At 45.0% G+C, this 15,804-nt stretch overlaps 1 protein-coding gene across 1 annotated transcript; it reads left to right on the top strand.

Moving 5' to 3' along the window:
* The first annotated feature begins 7,816 nt into the window (after positions 1-7,816).
* SUPT20HL2 (SUPT20H like 2) lies at positions 7,817-10,264 on the top strand. Its single transcript, XM_002831465.3, has one exon. The coding sequence runs from the start codon at positions 7,817-7,819 to the stop codon at positions 10,262-10,264; it is 2,448 nt and encodes an 815-aa protein (XP_002831511.3).
* The last annotated feature ends 5,540 nt before the right edge of the window (positions 10,265-15,804 follow it).

Below are 15,804 nucleotides of genomic sequence, written 5' to 3'. Positions count from 1 at the left end.
AGACCCCACCCAAAGACCAGCCTCACAACTTCATATGGCCCCTTCCATCAGGGAGAGAGAGGCCCCCACACCTCCCCCTTCATCCCCATCCATGGAGATATGGGTCCTTTAGGTGACCCATTAGGAGCCATTGGTACTGAATATTCCAGAATGAAAAATCATGTTTGGCCCACTTGCTTATCTTCATAGTTAAAAAGGGACTATCTAATTAAATGGTTTCTTTTTAATTATGTCTGGCATAATTTATACCATTCAAAAGGTTCAAAAAATAAAGAGTGAAAAGTAAACTTTTGCTGACAAAGAACTGTTGTCCTCCAAAATATACAAAGAACTCTTAAGACTCAACAATAAGGAAATGAACAACCTGATTAAAATATGGGCAAAAGACTTGAATGGATACCTCACCAGAGAAGATATACGGATGGCAAATAACCATATGAAAAGATGCTCAACATGTATGTCATCTGGGAATTGTAAATTAAAACAAGGAGGCCCAGCACCAGTGGCTCATGCCTGTAATCGGCACTTTGGGAGGCCAAGATGGGCAGATCACTTGAGCCCAGGAGTCTAAGACCAGCCTGGGCAACATGGTAAAACCCCTTTTTTACAAAAAAGTACAAAAATTAGCTGGGCATGGTGGCATGGGCCTGTGGTCCCAGCTACTTGGGAGACTGAGGTGGGAGGATCGCCTGAGCCTGGGAGGTCAAGGCTGCAGTGAGCAGTGATCGTACCACTGCACTCCAGCCTGGGCAACACACCAAGACCCTGTCTCAAACAAAAAACAAAACAAAAACAAGGAGATACCACCACACACCTATTAGGATGGCCAAAATTCAAAACACTGAAAATACCAAATGCTGGCAAGTATGTGGAGCAACAGAAACCCTCATTTATTGTGGGTAGGAGCATACAGTCACTTTGGAAGAGAGTTTGGCAGTTTCTCACAAAACTATACTCTTACCATACAATCCAGCAATCACACACCTTGGTATTTACCCAAGTGAGTTGAAAACTCATGTTCACACCAAAACCTGCACAAGAATGTTTATAGCAGCTTTATGCATAATTGCCAAAACTTGGAAGCAACCAAGATGTCTTTCAGTGGGTGAATGGATAAACTGTGGCGTATCTATACAATGAAACACTATTCAGCACTGAAAAGAAATGAGCTATCAAACCATTAAAAGACATGGAGGAATCTTAAATGCATATTGCTAAGTGAAAGAAGCCAGTATGAAAAAGCCACATACTGTATGATTCCAACTATATGATGTTCTGAAAAAGGCAAAACTATGGAGACAGTAAAAAGATCAACATTTGTCAGGGGTTAGGGAGGGGAAGGGATAAATAGAGCACAGAGGATTTTTAGGGTAGTGAAACTATTCTGTATGATTCTATAATGGTAAATAGATGTCATTACACATTTGTACAAACTCATAGAATGTACAACACCAAGAGTGAACCCTGATGTAAATTCTGGGCTTTGATTGATAATGATGTGTCAATGTAGGTTCATCAGTTGTAACAAATGTATCACCCTGGTGTGGAATGTTGATAGTGGGGGAGGTTAAGGGGTGGGGGGCAGGGGGATGGGAACCATACTTTTACTCAATGTTGCTGTGAATCTAGAACTGCTTTTTTTTTTTGAGACGGAGTCTCGCTCCGTCGCCCAGGCTGGAGTGCAGTGGCGTGATCTCGGCTCACTGCAAGCTCTGCCTTCCGGGTTCACGCCGTTCTCCTGCCTCAGCCTCCTGAGTAGCTGGGACAACAGGCGCCCACCACTGCGCCCAGCTAATTTTTTGTAATTTTTTTAGTAGAGACGGGGTTTCACCGTGGTCTCGATCTCCTGACCTCGTGATCCGCCCACCTCGGCCTCCCAGAGGGCTGGGATTACAGGCGTGAGCCACCGCGCCCGGCCTAGAACTGCTTTTTAAGAAAGGCTATAAAAAAGAAAAACAAGGAGTCAGATGCTTGTAAAAAAAAAAAAAAGGAAACCTTCGTCCTTCCCCCTATCCTACCACCCTGTAGGGTATCAGTCCCCAACATCCAGAGGGACGTTTTAAATCCAGAGATATTTCAAAGGTTTCATCTAGAAACCTGGCTGATTAAGCCACCAAACTTTTGTTCACAATTGACTAAAGTTCAATGGCTTCTCTTTCCTTTTATTTTCTTTGGTAACACTCTGATGGGTTAGTGAGCAGTGAAACGGCCAACAGGTAGCAATTTCAGGGTATGAGAGTCAAGGGACATGCATAATCCATCACAGAGGAACCTCCCTGTGATAACTGGGAGGAGACCTCTAAGAACTACACCTACAATTGATAAATCCAACTGAGATTGATGCTAAGGAGTAGGGCGAGCCTTAGATAAAAATGATTGAAGTCTATGTTTCTCTTACCCTTTCAGGTACTCCCTCCCTCTTCCCCCAGACAAAAACTCTTCAAATTAATGTGTTTTCTCTTCTAGGTCATTTTAATGTCATTCAACAAGTACTTACTATTAGATATAGGGAGGAAGAGAGAAACGGAAGAGTTGAGGATGATTCCAAGGTTTTTAGTCTGAGCAACCGGAAAGATGAAGTTGTCACTTCCTGAGATGGGGAAGGCTGCTTGGATAGCTTTGCACCGTGTCAACTTGGCTAAGCTGGGACTATGTTTCCTAGAATTGCCTTTCCTCTGGACCTGTCTCCTGAACTAGACTCATAACATCATGAGTATGATATGATTCTGAGGTGTAGGGCTGGCCAAAAGAGAAATTTTTATGAGATCTGGAAGTCAGGATTGAAGCAGCAGCCATTACATTCTGAAGTTCAGTGTCAGGTACCAGGCACCACTGCAGCTCACACATGTTGCTCATCTACTGGCTCACCTTGATGGGAGCTGGGGAGTAGGCAGTAGCTAGGCCCACAGCTCCCCCAGCTCCCGCTGGATATCCTCCTTCAGCTTTTCTGAGTCCTGGGCCAGGTGCCTGTGCACCTCCATGGCAAAGGGAGCCAGTTCCTTCTGCAAGTCACCTGAATCATCAAGGTTAAAGGCAATGAGAGCCAGACTCAGGTTTGTCCTCGCTGGTTCCAGTTAGCCCTTGTGTGTTCCAGATGGTCCTTGTTCTCGTGCTTCATGCCCAGCTTTTCTTCCTTGCTGCTTGCTCTACTGACCCCCAGTGGTATCAGGTTCATGCCCAGATGCAGAAGCAACAGCCCTCCATAGACTTCTTCACCAGCTTCCCTTTGTGATCCCTGGTCCTTCCAATTGTCCTCTTCTACACATTTACTTCCCTAGGGTCTCCCATGATTTGTGGGGTCTGGTCACTATAAGCAAATGTAATTCCATATTACTTATAGTGATTCCAATTTCTAATTGAACCCCACTGATACTCTGCCAAAGGAGCAAGTTTGGGTAGGAGATAAGGAATTCAGTTTGGACATGTTAAATTGAAAATTCCCATTCAGCAATCAGGGGGAGATTTTTGAATAGGAAGCTTGAGGTTATGAGTCTGTAGTTCAGGGGAGAGGTCCAGGCTGGAGCTATACATTTGGAAACCATTAGGGTGTAGATGGTATCTAAAGCCATAAGACCAGATCAGGTCATCAAATGACTGAGTGTAAATAGAGAAAAACTGTCTAAAGACCAAGTCCAGGGATGCTGTGACATTAAGAAAACAAAGGGCAGATAACATACCCTGAAAGAACAAATACTAAACGAAGACCAAAGATAAATTATTGAAATGAGCAAAGGTTCTTAACTGTTGAGTAAATCTAGAAAATTTGGAAACGGTTATTGACATTTACCAGGCAGACGAACAAAAATATCTTTGCTAGTTTATCTTTTTAAAGATAACTTCTAAAGATTTAATGTTGTTTTTGTTTGCATCTATCCCACTGGCCATGGGCTGTCTTTATTAATCAGGTCCAATGGCAGATTTAGAGCATTAGCAAAGTAATTCAGGGCCAACCATAACAGCCATTGCAGTAAAAACAAAAATAACATTTTAAAAATTACATCTATCATTTGAATTATCCTAGAAATTGAGGTGTAAAGTGTTTTGTGGTTTAGAGATTGCTGCTTTATTTCTCCAGACCTGGTTTTGTGATATCACAGGGTGGTGGTTCTTAACCAGGGATGATTTTGTCCCCCAGGGAACATTCGACAATGTATGGAGACATTTTTGATTGTCATAAATGGGAGGGGGCTGCTACTGGCATATAGTGGGTAAAGGCCACGGATGCTATTAAAAATCCTACAATGCACAGGACAGCCCCCATGACAAATGGGAATAATACGGAGAGGGAGAAACCCTGTCTTAGGGTCTGGCTACTTAGAGAGCAGAATGAAAGTCTTAACGAACAAAATCCAATTTCATTTACTTTTCAGTAAAATGGTTAAAGGATGGGCAAGTGGAAGAAAGGGAAGGGGGATAGAGTTCGAGAAAAGAAAAAGAGGGAAAAAGAGGAAGGCAGAAGATTAATATGCTGTGCAGCACTTATGGGTTGTGAGACGCTCTTAAATCCAATAAACAACTCTTAGCAGATGTGGAAGCACTGAATGATGTAACAGGCTATGGAAAGTGATCTTCACTCAATCTCAGAGCTACAATGTTACCTAAGGTTTGCTTTACTATAGCTGGGGCCTGATCACAGGAGAAATACAAAATGTCAGAGCAAGCGATGGAGGGTTAACCAGGAGGCAACGGTATCTTCAGCTTCTGCAGTCTTTGGGCCCTGTATTTTCAAATTATCTGCTGGTCCCTCTAATTAATGGTAGCAGGGAAGAGGTGGCAAAGATCTAGACCTCAATGGGTATAGAACAAAGTAGTTTGCTAATTGTAAATTAGGACAATTATCTTGCAATTAATTGAATTTTCTTATTCCTGTAGCAAATCTTAGCATGGCCATGAATTTTTCTCAGCTTGTGCTATTCTCTGCTGTGCTGCTACAGGGGAGGGCTGCAGTTGAAGTTCTTATAATCAACCAGTGTGCTCATTAGCATGCTTGGAAGGCCTGAAGGATGGTGTACACTCAGAGGAATTAAAAAAAATTAATCTTGTGGAAAGCCCTGGTAATTAGGCAGCTCAAGTGAAGGGGATGGCCAAGCCATTATAAGCACTGTCAGGCCTAGTAATGCATGTCGTAACATACACACAGGTTCACAACCTCTTCCAGTGTACCTGTGGCCCAGGCAGCCTTGGGGTCTTCCCTCTGGGGAGTCAAGAGTGGGTCACATCCTCTATTTTTGGCCTTGTTGGCTTTAATACTTGGGAAAAAAAAAAAAAGCCTTACATGAAATTGCCCATTTCACTTGGATGGAATACAAATTCACTTCTCCATATGCCCAGATATATGACATAGCACATTATCTACAAAATTAAGAATGAATGGGGCCGGGCATGGTGGCTCATGCCTATAATCCCAGCACTTTGGGAAGCCAAGGCAGGTGGATCACTTTGAGGTCAGGAGTCCAGACCAGCCTGGCCAACATGGCAAACACTGTCTATACTAAAAATACAAAAATTACCCAGCTGTGGTGGTGCACACCTGTAGTCCCAGCTACAAGGAAGGCTGAGGCAGGAGAATTGCTTGAACACGGGAGGAAGAGATTGCAGTGAGCCGAGATCATGCCACTGCACTCCAGCCTGGGTGACAGAGCGAGACTCAGTCTCAAAAAAAAAAAAAAAAAAAGAATGACCGATTTCTCCCACTTCTCTTCAGTCCTAAATGTAGCTAATGCTGCCAGTGCCCTGTCCATCTCCCCTTGGCACTCACCATTTCTGTACACACAGACAGAGTCTTACTGCAAGCACCTGTGACTCTGTCTGAGAACATCCTCAAGCCACATCAGCATGGGTGGCCCCTGTATGTGGCAACCAGAAGTGTCAGGAAATAATGCTCCCAGCACTGTCCTAAGTCAATGAGAAAGAATTGGATGAATAAATACCCCAGCTTCTTTGCCTCTAGGGAAGAACAATCTGAGGCTTATTCTGTACTGTCTTCCAAGGTCCCCAGCGTGGACCCGTTGTCCGGAGCTGGTCGTGCTCAGGAATACGTCTTTCATTGTCTGTTTTCCCATCTCTGACTCAGCTCCCCTTTCTGTCACCAATGTTTCTAAGGATTAGCACCCAAAGAAACTACTCCCACTCAAATCCTCTCCTCCGGGAATGCTTTTGGGGAAACCCAAGTGAAGACACAGGCAATTCACCAGCTGAAGATCGAGTCCATCCCATGGCAGGGCGGGCAGCTATACCTCTCTAATAAGTGAGATGCACCCTGGGATATCAGCTGAAGGAGAGGCAGAATTTCGATCACACTCATGAGTCAGAAAAACAGGCTATGGAGTAGTTCTCCCCAGAAAAACATTAATGATCTTGTCCAATAAAACAAACAAAAACAAACAAACTGGGAGATTTCAAGGCAACAAAGTTAATGGAAAACAATGTCCCATAAGTTACCTAAGACAGAATGATGACACTGCAAATCCATCATTAGGATCTTAGCTAAGGTCTACAGTTTACTCTAATCATTGAAAATTTATTGCCATCACCTGGAACAATTGTTCTCGTCCTTATCAGGTGCAAATCACCTTGTAGAAATGAATGGTTTCATGTCTCTCTACCATCCTGACCTGCAATCCATAGACAATGTAATGACCCACCACGTAATTTTTTAATCTGTAAGTGCCCTAACTCAACACATGGAGAAATAAAGGTGAGTAATTATGTAAATGAACGTCATGTACTGGTGCATCCACATGAACACCCCCAGGCGGGAGCTCACTGGACGACGACATGAAGAATCCTGACGCTTGCCACAAACCTGTGGCGTCTCCGGGCATGGAAGCACTGCTACCGCGGGCTCATTCCGCAGCCCAGTGGCTGATACCAGCAGCAGTGCTGCCACTCATGGCAAGAGATTCCAAAAGTGCCAACAATTGTTGAAGTTTCCGCGAAGACCAGTGACAACTTCCCATGATTTCCCGACAGTGGTATTCCTGTGAAAACTGATGTCTATGCACGGTACGAAAGATGTGTCTATACTGTCGTTAGTGGCTCGTGCTTTTGCATGTACGCTTTCAAGGTGAAATGGCAAGTAGTCGAGTGCCGGTGCGGGCAGCAGACCCGGAAGTGCAGCGAGTGAGCCTCGCGCCCAGGAAGCCAGAGAAGCAGGGGGCGTCTGGAATCTGCGGTGTGCGGCAAATGCGCACGCGCGCAGTCGGCGCGCAGTAGCTGACCCCGGCCCTCCCGTTCATTTCCGGTGTAGCACTCAGAGACGCGAAGCCCAGGCCACGACAATCACCCCTCAGGTACCGATGTTTTCAGAAACCCTCAAACAGATTGGGTAGCGCTTCCCTGGGGGCAAGTTTCTGGGCAGGTGCCCAGACACGCCTAGAGGCTGAACCCGGCCCTCCCGCTCACTTCCGTTCCAGGTCGCAGAGACGCGAGCCCGGCCACGACGACCCCTCAGGTACCGATGTTTTCAGAAACCGTCAAACAGATTGGGTGGCTCTTCCCTGGGGGCAGGTTTCTGGGCAGGTGCCCAGACGCGCCTAGAAGCTGACCCCGGCCCTCCCACTCAGTTCCGTTCCAGGCCGCAGAGACGCGAAGCCCGGCCACGACGACGACCCTTCAGGTACCGATGTTTTCAGAAACCCTCAGATTGGGTAGTGCTTCCCTGGGGGCGGGTTTCTGGGCAGGTGCCCATGTTGAACTCAGTGTGGACTTGCGGCGTCTTGCGGGCCTGTAGATTAATATGACAGCCGTGATTCCACCCTGCTTCACCAATGCACATGCGTTTTCTCTCCTCTTAGGGGCCCTGTTTTCTGTTACAATGGATCGAGATTTAGAACAGGCTCTGGATCGCGCAGAGAATATCACTGAAATTGCCCAACAGAGACCTCCTAGGAGGAGATACTCACCTAGGGCGGGAAAAACTCTACAGGAAAAACTTTATGACATTTATGTTGAAGAATGTGGAAAAGAGCCTGAGGATCCTCAGGAATTGAGAAGCAATGTAAACTTGTTAGAAAAGCTTGTTAGGAGAGATTCCTTGCCATGTTTACTGGTCAATCTATACCCAGGCAATCAGGGGTATTCTGTGATGCTCCAGAGAGAAGATGGGTCCTTTGCAGAGACCATTCGGCTGCCTTACGATGAAAGGGCATTGCTCGACTACTTGGATGCAGAAGAATTACCCCCTGCTTTGGGTGATGTCCTGGATAAAGCTTCGGTTAACATTTTTCATAGTGGGTGTGTCATAGTAGAAGTTCGTGACTACAGGCAGTCCAGTAATCTGCAACCTCCTGGTTCCCAAAGCAGGCATATTCTCCTACGTCCAACGATGCAGACTTTAGCCCATGATGTGAAGATGATGACAAGAGATGGCCAGAAATGGAGCCAGGAAGACAAATTTCCGCTTGAGAGTCAACTGATCTTAGAGACAGCTGAACCACTGTGTCTCGATCCTTCTGTAGCAGTCGCCTGCACTGCAAACAGGCTGCTGTACAACAAGCAAAAGATGAAGACTGACCCGATGAAACAGTGCCTCCAGAGGTATTCGTGGCCCTCTGTAAAGCCACAGCAGGAGCAGTCTGACTGTCCACCTCCTCCTGAGCTGACAGTGTCGACTTCTGGCCAAAAAGAAGAAAGAAAAGCAGGTCAGCCTTGTGAGCTGAACATTGCTAAAGCAGGAAGTTGTGTAGACACGTGGAAACGCAGACCCTGTGATTTGGCCGTGCCTTCAGAAGTGGATGTGGAGAAACTTGCTAAAGGGTATCAGTCCGTCACAGCTGCTGACCCACAGCTCCCAGTCTGGCCAGCCCAGGAGGTAGAAGACCCTTTCAGATTTGCATGGGAAGCTGGCTGTCAGGCCTGGGACACCAAGCCAAACATCACGCAGTCGTTTAATGATCCGGTTTTCAGTGGTGAAATATGGCCACATAAAAAAGCCAGGCAGAAGAGCCAGAAGTCTCCCTGGCAGCCCTTCCCAGATGACCATTCAGCTTGTCCCAGGCCTGGGTCAGAGACTGATGCTGGGAGGGCAGTGAGTCAGGCCCAGGAATCAGTGCAGAGCAAAGTCAAAGGTCCAGGCAAGATGTCACACAGCTCCAGTGGCCCAGCCAGTGTCAGTCAGCTCTCTCCATGGAAAACACCAGAACAGCCTGATCCTGTGTGGGTCCAGTCTTCAGTATTGGGGAAGGGAGAGAAACATCCACCTCCCCACACCCAACTTCCCTCAAGCTCGGGAAAGATTTCCTCAGGTAACAGTTTTCCCCCACAACAGGCAAGCAGCCCTCTTAAGTCTCCATTTCCTGCTGCTGCTGCTCCTGCTCCTGCTGTAGCTGCTGCTGCTGCGGCGGCAGCGGTGGGGGCGGCACCAAGTCATTCTCAGAAGCCCTCTGTGCCTCTCATTAAAGCTAGCAGGCGCCGTCCAGCTGCCCGGCCCCTCACCAGATTCGTAAAAATAGCCCCAGCCATTCAGGTCAGGACAGGCTCCACTGGCCTAGAGGCCATCAATGTGGAGGGCCCAGTCCGGGGAGCCCAGGCTTTGGGGAGCAGTTTCAAGCCTGTGCAGGCCCCTGGCTCGGGTGCCCCCGCTCCTGCAGGAATCAGTGGCAGTGGCCTTCAGTCCTCAGGAGGTCCACTACCAGATGCAAGGCCCGGTGCAGTGCAGGCATCTTCTCCAGCACCCCTTCAGTTTTTCCTAAATACTCCCGAAGGTCTCAGGCCTCTGTCACTCCTCCAGGTTCCGCAGGGCTCGGTTCTGACCGGCCCACAGCAGCAGTTCCATCAGCTGGTTTCCCTGCAGCAGCTCCAGCAGCCCACAGCTGCTCACCCTCCTCAGCCAGGGCCACAGGGTTCCGCATTCGGTTGGAGCACTCAAGGGCAGGCCTTTCCTGCTCAGCAACTTCTTAACGTGAACCTCACTGGAGCAGGTGGTGGTCTGCAGCCCCAGCCCCAGGCTGCTGTGTTGAGTCTGCTTGGCTCTGCCCAGGTTCCTCAGCAGGGTGTCCAGCTCCCCTCTGTCTTGAGACAGCAGCCACAGCCGCTGCTGCTGCTGCTGCAGCAGCAGCCACAGCCGCTGCAGCCACAGCCGCTGCAGCCACAACCACAGCCACAGCAGAACCAGCTCCAGACACAGCCTTTGAGAGTCCTGCAGCAGCCAGTGTTTTTCGCAACAGGTGCTGTTCAGGTAGTGCAGCCACATCCAGGTGTGCAAGCAGTGAGCCAGTTGGTAGGTCAGACAAAGGGAGGCAAGCCAACCCCTCCAGCGCCCTGAGGCTTGTGGTAGTTTGTCTCTCTTTTAAAAGCACAGGAGCACTGACCCAAATGAATTCCCAGTTTTTACTTGAGTTTTGTTTTTTTTCTCATGTTTTGGTATTTTACATTTTAAAATACACACTTTACACAGAAGCACAATCCACTGATTTTTATTTAGAAACGGAAGTGATTTCCTAAAGGGGCATTGTTTTGCTTAAGTTACTCCTTTTGTTGTCATTGCTGTTGATATAATTATTTTTAATATAGTATTTTACAGTGTCCAAATCCTAACCAGGTTGAGTTTAAACTTGTGAAGCATATTTCTCTAGAGCCATCAAATGGCAATACCAACAATGTTGTTAATATTTTAACAAGATTTTAATTTTAAGTTAATATTTTAACAAGAAGAGCGTGATTTAAAATTTTTAATGGTGATAAAAACATATAATCTAAAATGGACCACCTTCACTATTTTAAGTGCACGGTTCAATAGTATTAAGTCCACCCCCACGGTTGTGCCGCAGATCTCAAGACCATCTTGCAACACTGAAACTCATGCCCGTTGAACACCAGCTCCCCATTCTCCCTCATCCAGTCCCCGGCAGCCATTGTTCTACTTTCTTTCTCTATGAGTTGACTACCCTGGCCATTTCATGGAAGTGGAATCATATGGCATTTGTCACTTGGTGAGTGGCTTATCTCACTTGGCATAATGTCCTCATGATTTATCCCTGCTGTCTCATGTGACATGAAGGTCATTGCTTTTTAAAAATGGTCTCACTGTACATAATATATATGAAAGTGACCTATGAACTCTGAGAAACCTCTTTCAGAAGAAAGAGTGTAATTGTATTTCCATTAATAGGTTTATGCACAATATATGGAATGGAATTATTACACATTCATTTTGAAAAATGAAAAGAAAGTACAGTACAGTGATGCTTGTCACACTGCAATTGAGTACATAGAAGACCTCCAAAGCTGTGGAATGGAATTAGTGGCAGATTTGCTTGTGTGACAGTCCCCTGCCCTTTCAAAGGCCCTGTCTGCACCTAGTGCTCCACAGAGCAAGGCTTTCTCACTGGCTTTGAAAAGGCTCTTTTTGGATGTTTTGTGTGCTCTCTTTACAAAATCATTTACATTTTTTGTAGGTTGTTTGCAAGAAGTTAATAGCGAAACATTTGAAAATCCATTTTATTGGTTTGCTTTTCAAATATTTGTAGCCTTGTTTCTTAAGTAGAACCCCCGTCTTTGTCTTTTTCTCTTTGTTGATGCATCATCATCAGTTGTTCAGCTGTTTCTGCTCCCTCATTTTTTCCCTTGTTCCAGTGAGACTCAAAGAACCATGAACTTTTGTGCCCTTTTGTTTTCCCTTTCTTTTTTCTTTTTTAACAACTAAGGCGTAATCACAGAACAACCAACCATTGTAAAGTACAATTGTAAAGTGGCATTTAGTACATTCATGATGTTGTACAACTACCACTTCTGTTTCCAAAACATTTTCATCACCCACCAAGAAATCTGTGTACCCATTAAGCACTAGCTTGTCATCTTCACACCCCCAGCCTCTGGCAACCACCAATTTGCTTTCTGTTTCTATGGATTTACCTAAATATTTCCTGTAAATGTAGTCATACAGTATGTGATCTTTTGTGTCTGGCCTCTTTCACTCGGCATAATGTTTTTGAAGTTCTTCCATGTTGTAAAATGTATTGCTACTTCATTCCTTTCTGTGGTTCAATAACATTCCGTTGTTTGTATATAGCACATTTTTGTTTATTAATTCCTCTGATGATGGACACTTGGGTTGTTTCTACCTTTTGGGTGCTGTGCATAGAGCTGCTGTCAACTTTCATGTACAAGCATCTGTTCTAGCACCTCATATTTTGCTCTGTTAAAACCTTGAAGGGCACCCTATGTAATACTAGTTTTTCTAGGTACGCATGTATATTTCTCTGTTTTTTGCCTTAACAAAATAGAAGGAAATTTGATCTGGCATTCCAAAAGACATCAGTAAAGAGACAGGTATCCAGTGAATCTTACTTGATGAACCCTTTTACTAATGTGCTACCAATGCTGTTAAAGATTTGACCAACTTCAAGCAAACACATCGAATTTCCTAAGTGACACCAAGTCCATCAGAGCAGCCTGGACATAATTGGGAATGGTGCCTGCACTTTTAAGAAGCGAACGAGTGCAATGACCAGTTGTAGAGAAGAGTTTATGCATGGCCTTCAGAGCTAAGCAGTGACCTGAATTCAGTATGTCACTAAATTTGGCGTGCTTTCTCCTTTGCCCCCTGCTTCTTTCAAGTAGGACATGGAGACAACAGCCAAATTTGTGCTTCAGTGATGTGACCTTCCCTTCCCAGGCAGGCAAATAAATTGAGTTTTGTTTCTGATTATCATTTAGTGGTCTTTATTTCCTTATAATGATCCTCAAAACAGTTGATAATTGGATGCAACTGCCACAATGATGAAGAGGAAAGAATATAACCCTTGAAATAAAACCCTAGAGTATGTATTTATTTAAACACCTATATAAGGAGGATTTTCCACAATAATGTTGGAGATGGGGGAGAAGACAGACCACAGAAAAGTAAAAATGCCTCTTTAGGACCTAGATGGTATTCAACCCTCATCTCATTGTGTCCTTCAGTAATTTAAGCTAGATTTACAGAATAATGAAATGTCAATAGATGAGTACGCAATAGAAAGAATAAGAAATAGGTTGGTGCAAAAGTGATTGTGGTTTTTGCCATTACTTGTTTGGTTTTATTTGTTTGTTTGTTTTTTGTTTTTTTTTTAGATGGAGTTGTCGCTCTTGTTGCCCAGGCTGGAGTGTAGTGGCACAATCTCAGCTCACTGCAACCTCCACCTCCCAGATTCAAGTGATTCTCCTGCCTCAGTCTCCCTAATAGCTGGGATTACAGGCATGTGCCACCACACCTGACTAATTTTTTTGTATTTTTAGTAGAGACGGGGTTTCACCATGTTGGCCAGGCTGGTTTCAAACTCCTGATCTCAGGTGATCCACCTGTCTCAGCCTCCCAAAGTGCTGGGATTACAGGCATGAGCCACCGCGCCCGGCCAGTTTTTGCCATTACTTTTAATGTCAAGAAGCAAAGTTACTTTTGCACTAACCTAATAGAGGCAGGCTCAATATTTTAGTGGCTTATTGCCCTACCCCAAGTCAGAGGCCAGGACACAGACCAAGTAGATGACAGAAGTAACATTACAAGAGAAAAGTATTGACCAACCCAGGAAGTCCAGGTATTTGTATCTGCACAGAGAATTTGTACTTATTTATAAGTGACAAGTTTAAACAGCTGTCATTCTGTATTAGATTTCTGTTTTGGGAAAAACACCCGATTCTACTAAGAAACTTATTTCTTAAAGCAACACTAACATCTTAGTGAACAGGCTGTCTTCAGGGTCCCACTTCCATTTCTCCCACCTCTCAGCTAATACCAATATTGTCATTTGTTTTTGTTGCATGCTGCCTCCCTGAAATGTCACCAAGACAACCTGTTGATTAGAGAAAGCTGAGTTTATTCTTACTGGTAAGATAGAGGACTACTTTGATAGAGTCTTAGTAGTATTGCAAGTCATTAAATATATTTTTCCATAAAATCTAATTAAAATAATTCTTCATCTCCAGGACTGTAGCATTTCATCTCCAGGGAAAATGTACTTAACTGCTTTCATTGCATCCTGATACACGCGTAGGCATAAAATATAGGATCTTTTCCCCTCTGTTCTTTCTACGTGCTTGACACTGTTCTCTCTTAACTGTTTCACTCGCTGAGTTCTTGCAAAAACCACTTACAATTATAAAAGAGGAAACAAGGCATTGGGCGCTTAAGTAATTTGTTCACAATCCCTCAGCTGCAAAGTATCATAGCCCAGATTTGGACCCAAGCTTCCTGGGGTCAGAGACCACATTCTTTCCCACACAACCCTCTTTACTGCGTCATTGAGGGCAAGACGTAGGCCTGTCGCCAGGGGGCTCACGATATGGTTGCAGAGACCCCATAACGTGGACGAAATGACAGATGGCAGTCTGTCATTTTGCTGTATGTTGGCGTTTGAGGGGAGCTTATACGTGACATCTCTGCCATAGATTGACACCAGCTGAAAAAGAGAGGGATCCAGCAAACAGCTGGACATCAATATATCTCTTTATTAGTGATGCTCATATATTCAAGGACATAATTTAGACCTGGCTTCCTCACTCACAGGCAGGGCTGGAGGCAGGGCTGCTGTGGGCTGCAGATCCCTCCCATGATCTGGCCCTCCCACTGGGGAGAACTGAGTGGGCAGGGAGAGCGCACTTTACTCTAATGAAGAGCTTCTTAACCCCTTAACAATAGGCCTCTTTGGTATTTGGTGAAGCCCATGGATCCTCAAAACTTTTTTTTTTTTTTTTTTTTTTGGAGGCAAGGTCTGGCTCTGTCGCCCAGGCTGGAGTGCAGTGGTGTGATCTTGGCTCACTGCCGCCTCTGCCTCCTGGGCTCAAGCCATCCTCCTATCTCAGCATCTGGAATAGTTGGGACTAAAGGCACACACCACCATACCCAGCTAATTTTTTTATTTTTATTTTTGTATATTTTGTAGAGACAGGGTTTTGCCATGCTGCTCAGGCTGCTCTCGAACTCGAGAGCTCAAGCGATCCACCCACCTAGGCCTCCCAGAGTTCTGGGATTGCAGGCATGAGCTACCATGCCGGCCTCAAAATAACATTTTTAAGGGCATAAAATAAAATACATGGTATTACAAAGGAAAACAATTACACTAAAATACAACCCTGAAAGTATATACCGTAAATACATTCATGATAAATAATCTATGTGCTCCCTTATTAATGCATTAAATAATAAGACAACGGTGGACTGATAACTACCATAATTTTGAAGTAGTGATGAGCTTAAACGATATTTTGAGATATCTGCAACAAGTGAAATTTCATAAAAAAATATCTTATTTCTATTAACTACAAATTTATAGACACTGGTAATACTGCAGTTTGTTGTCTATATTCATACTTGCAGGAAATACTGCATTTCAGTTAGAAGTCAGATAAAATGGCTGGGTGTGGTGGCTCACACCTGTAATCGCAGCACTTTGGGATGCTGAGGCGGGCAAATCACCTGAGGTCAGGAGTTCGAGACCAGCCTAACCAACATGGAGAAACCCATGTTGGTTTCTCCAAAATTACTAAAATACAAAATTAGCCGGGCATGGTGGTGCATGCCTGTAATCCCAGCTACTCGGGAGGCTGAGGCAGGAGAATTGCTTGAACCCAGGAGGCGGAGGTTGTGGTGAGCCAAGATCACGCCATTGCACTCCAGCCTGGGCAACAAGAGTGAAACTCTGTCTCAAAAAAAAAAAAAAAAAAAGAAGAAGAAGATGTCAGGTGAAATTACAATGTAAGGTTTTTTCTTATTAAGTTCATGGGTCCCCTGAAAGTGTCAACAGACCCCAGGTTAAGAATTGTTGCTCTAATGGAAGCTCCGCCCCCTGGAAACAGAAGAAATAGGTAATAAGCATTGCCCCCAGC

Source organism: Pongo abelii, chromosome X (assembly GCF_028885655.2).
Source record: "Pongo abelii isolate AG06213 chromosome X, NHGRI_mPonAbe1-v2.0_pri, whole genome shotgun sequence".
NCBI lineage: Eukaryota > Metazoa > Chordata > Mammalia > Primates > Hominidae > Pongo > Pongo abelii.
Note: the sequence above shows the minus strand (reverse complement) of the source record. Positions and strands in the feature narration are given on the sequence as shown.

Bases quoted from the DNA above. Each gene is read 5' to 3' on its own strand.
- SUPT20HL2 (XM_002831465.3), top strand. From the start codon at position 7,817: ATGGATCGAGATTTAGAACAGGCTCTGGATCGCGCAGAGAATATCACT.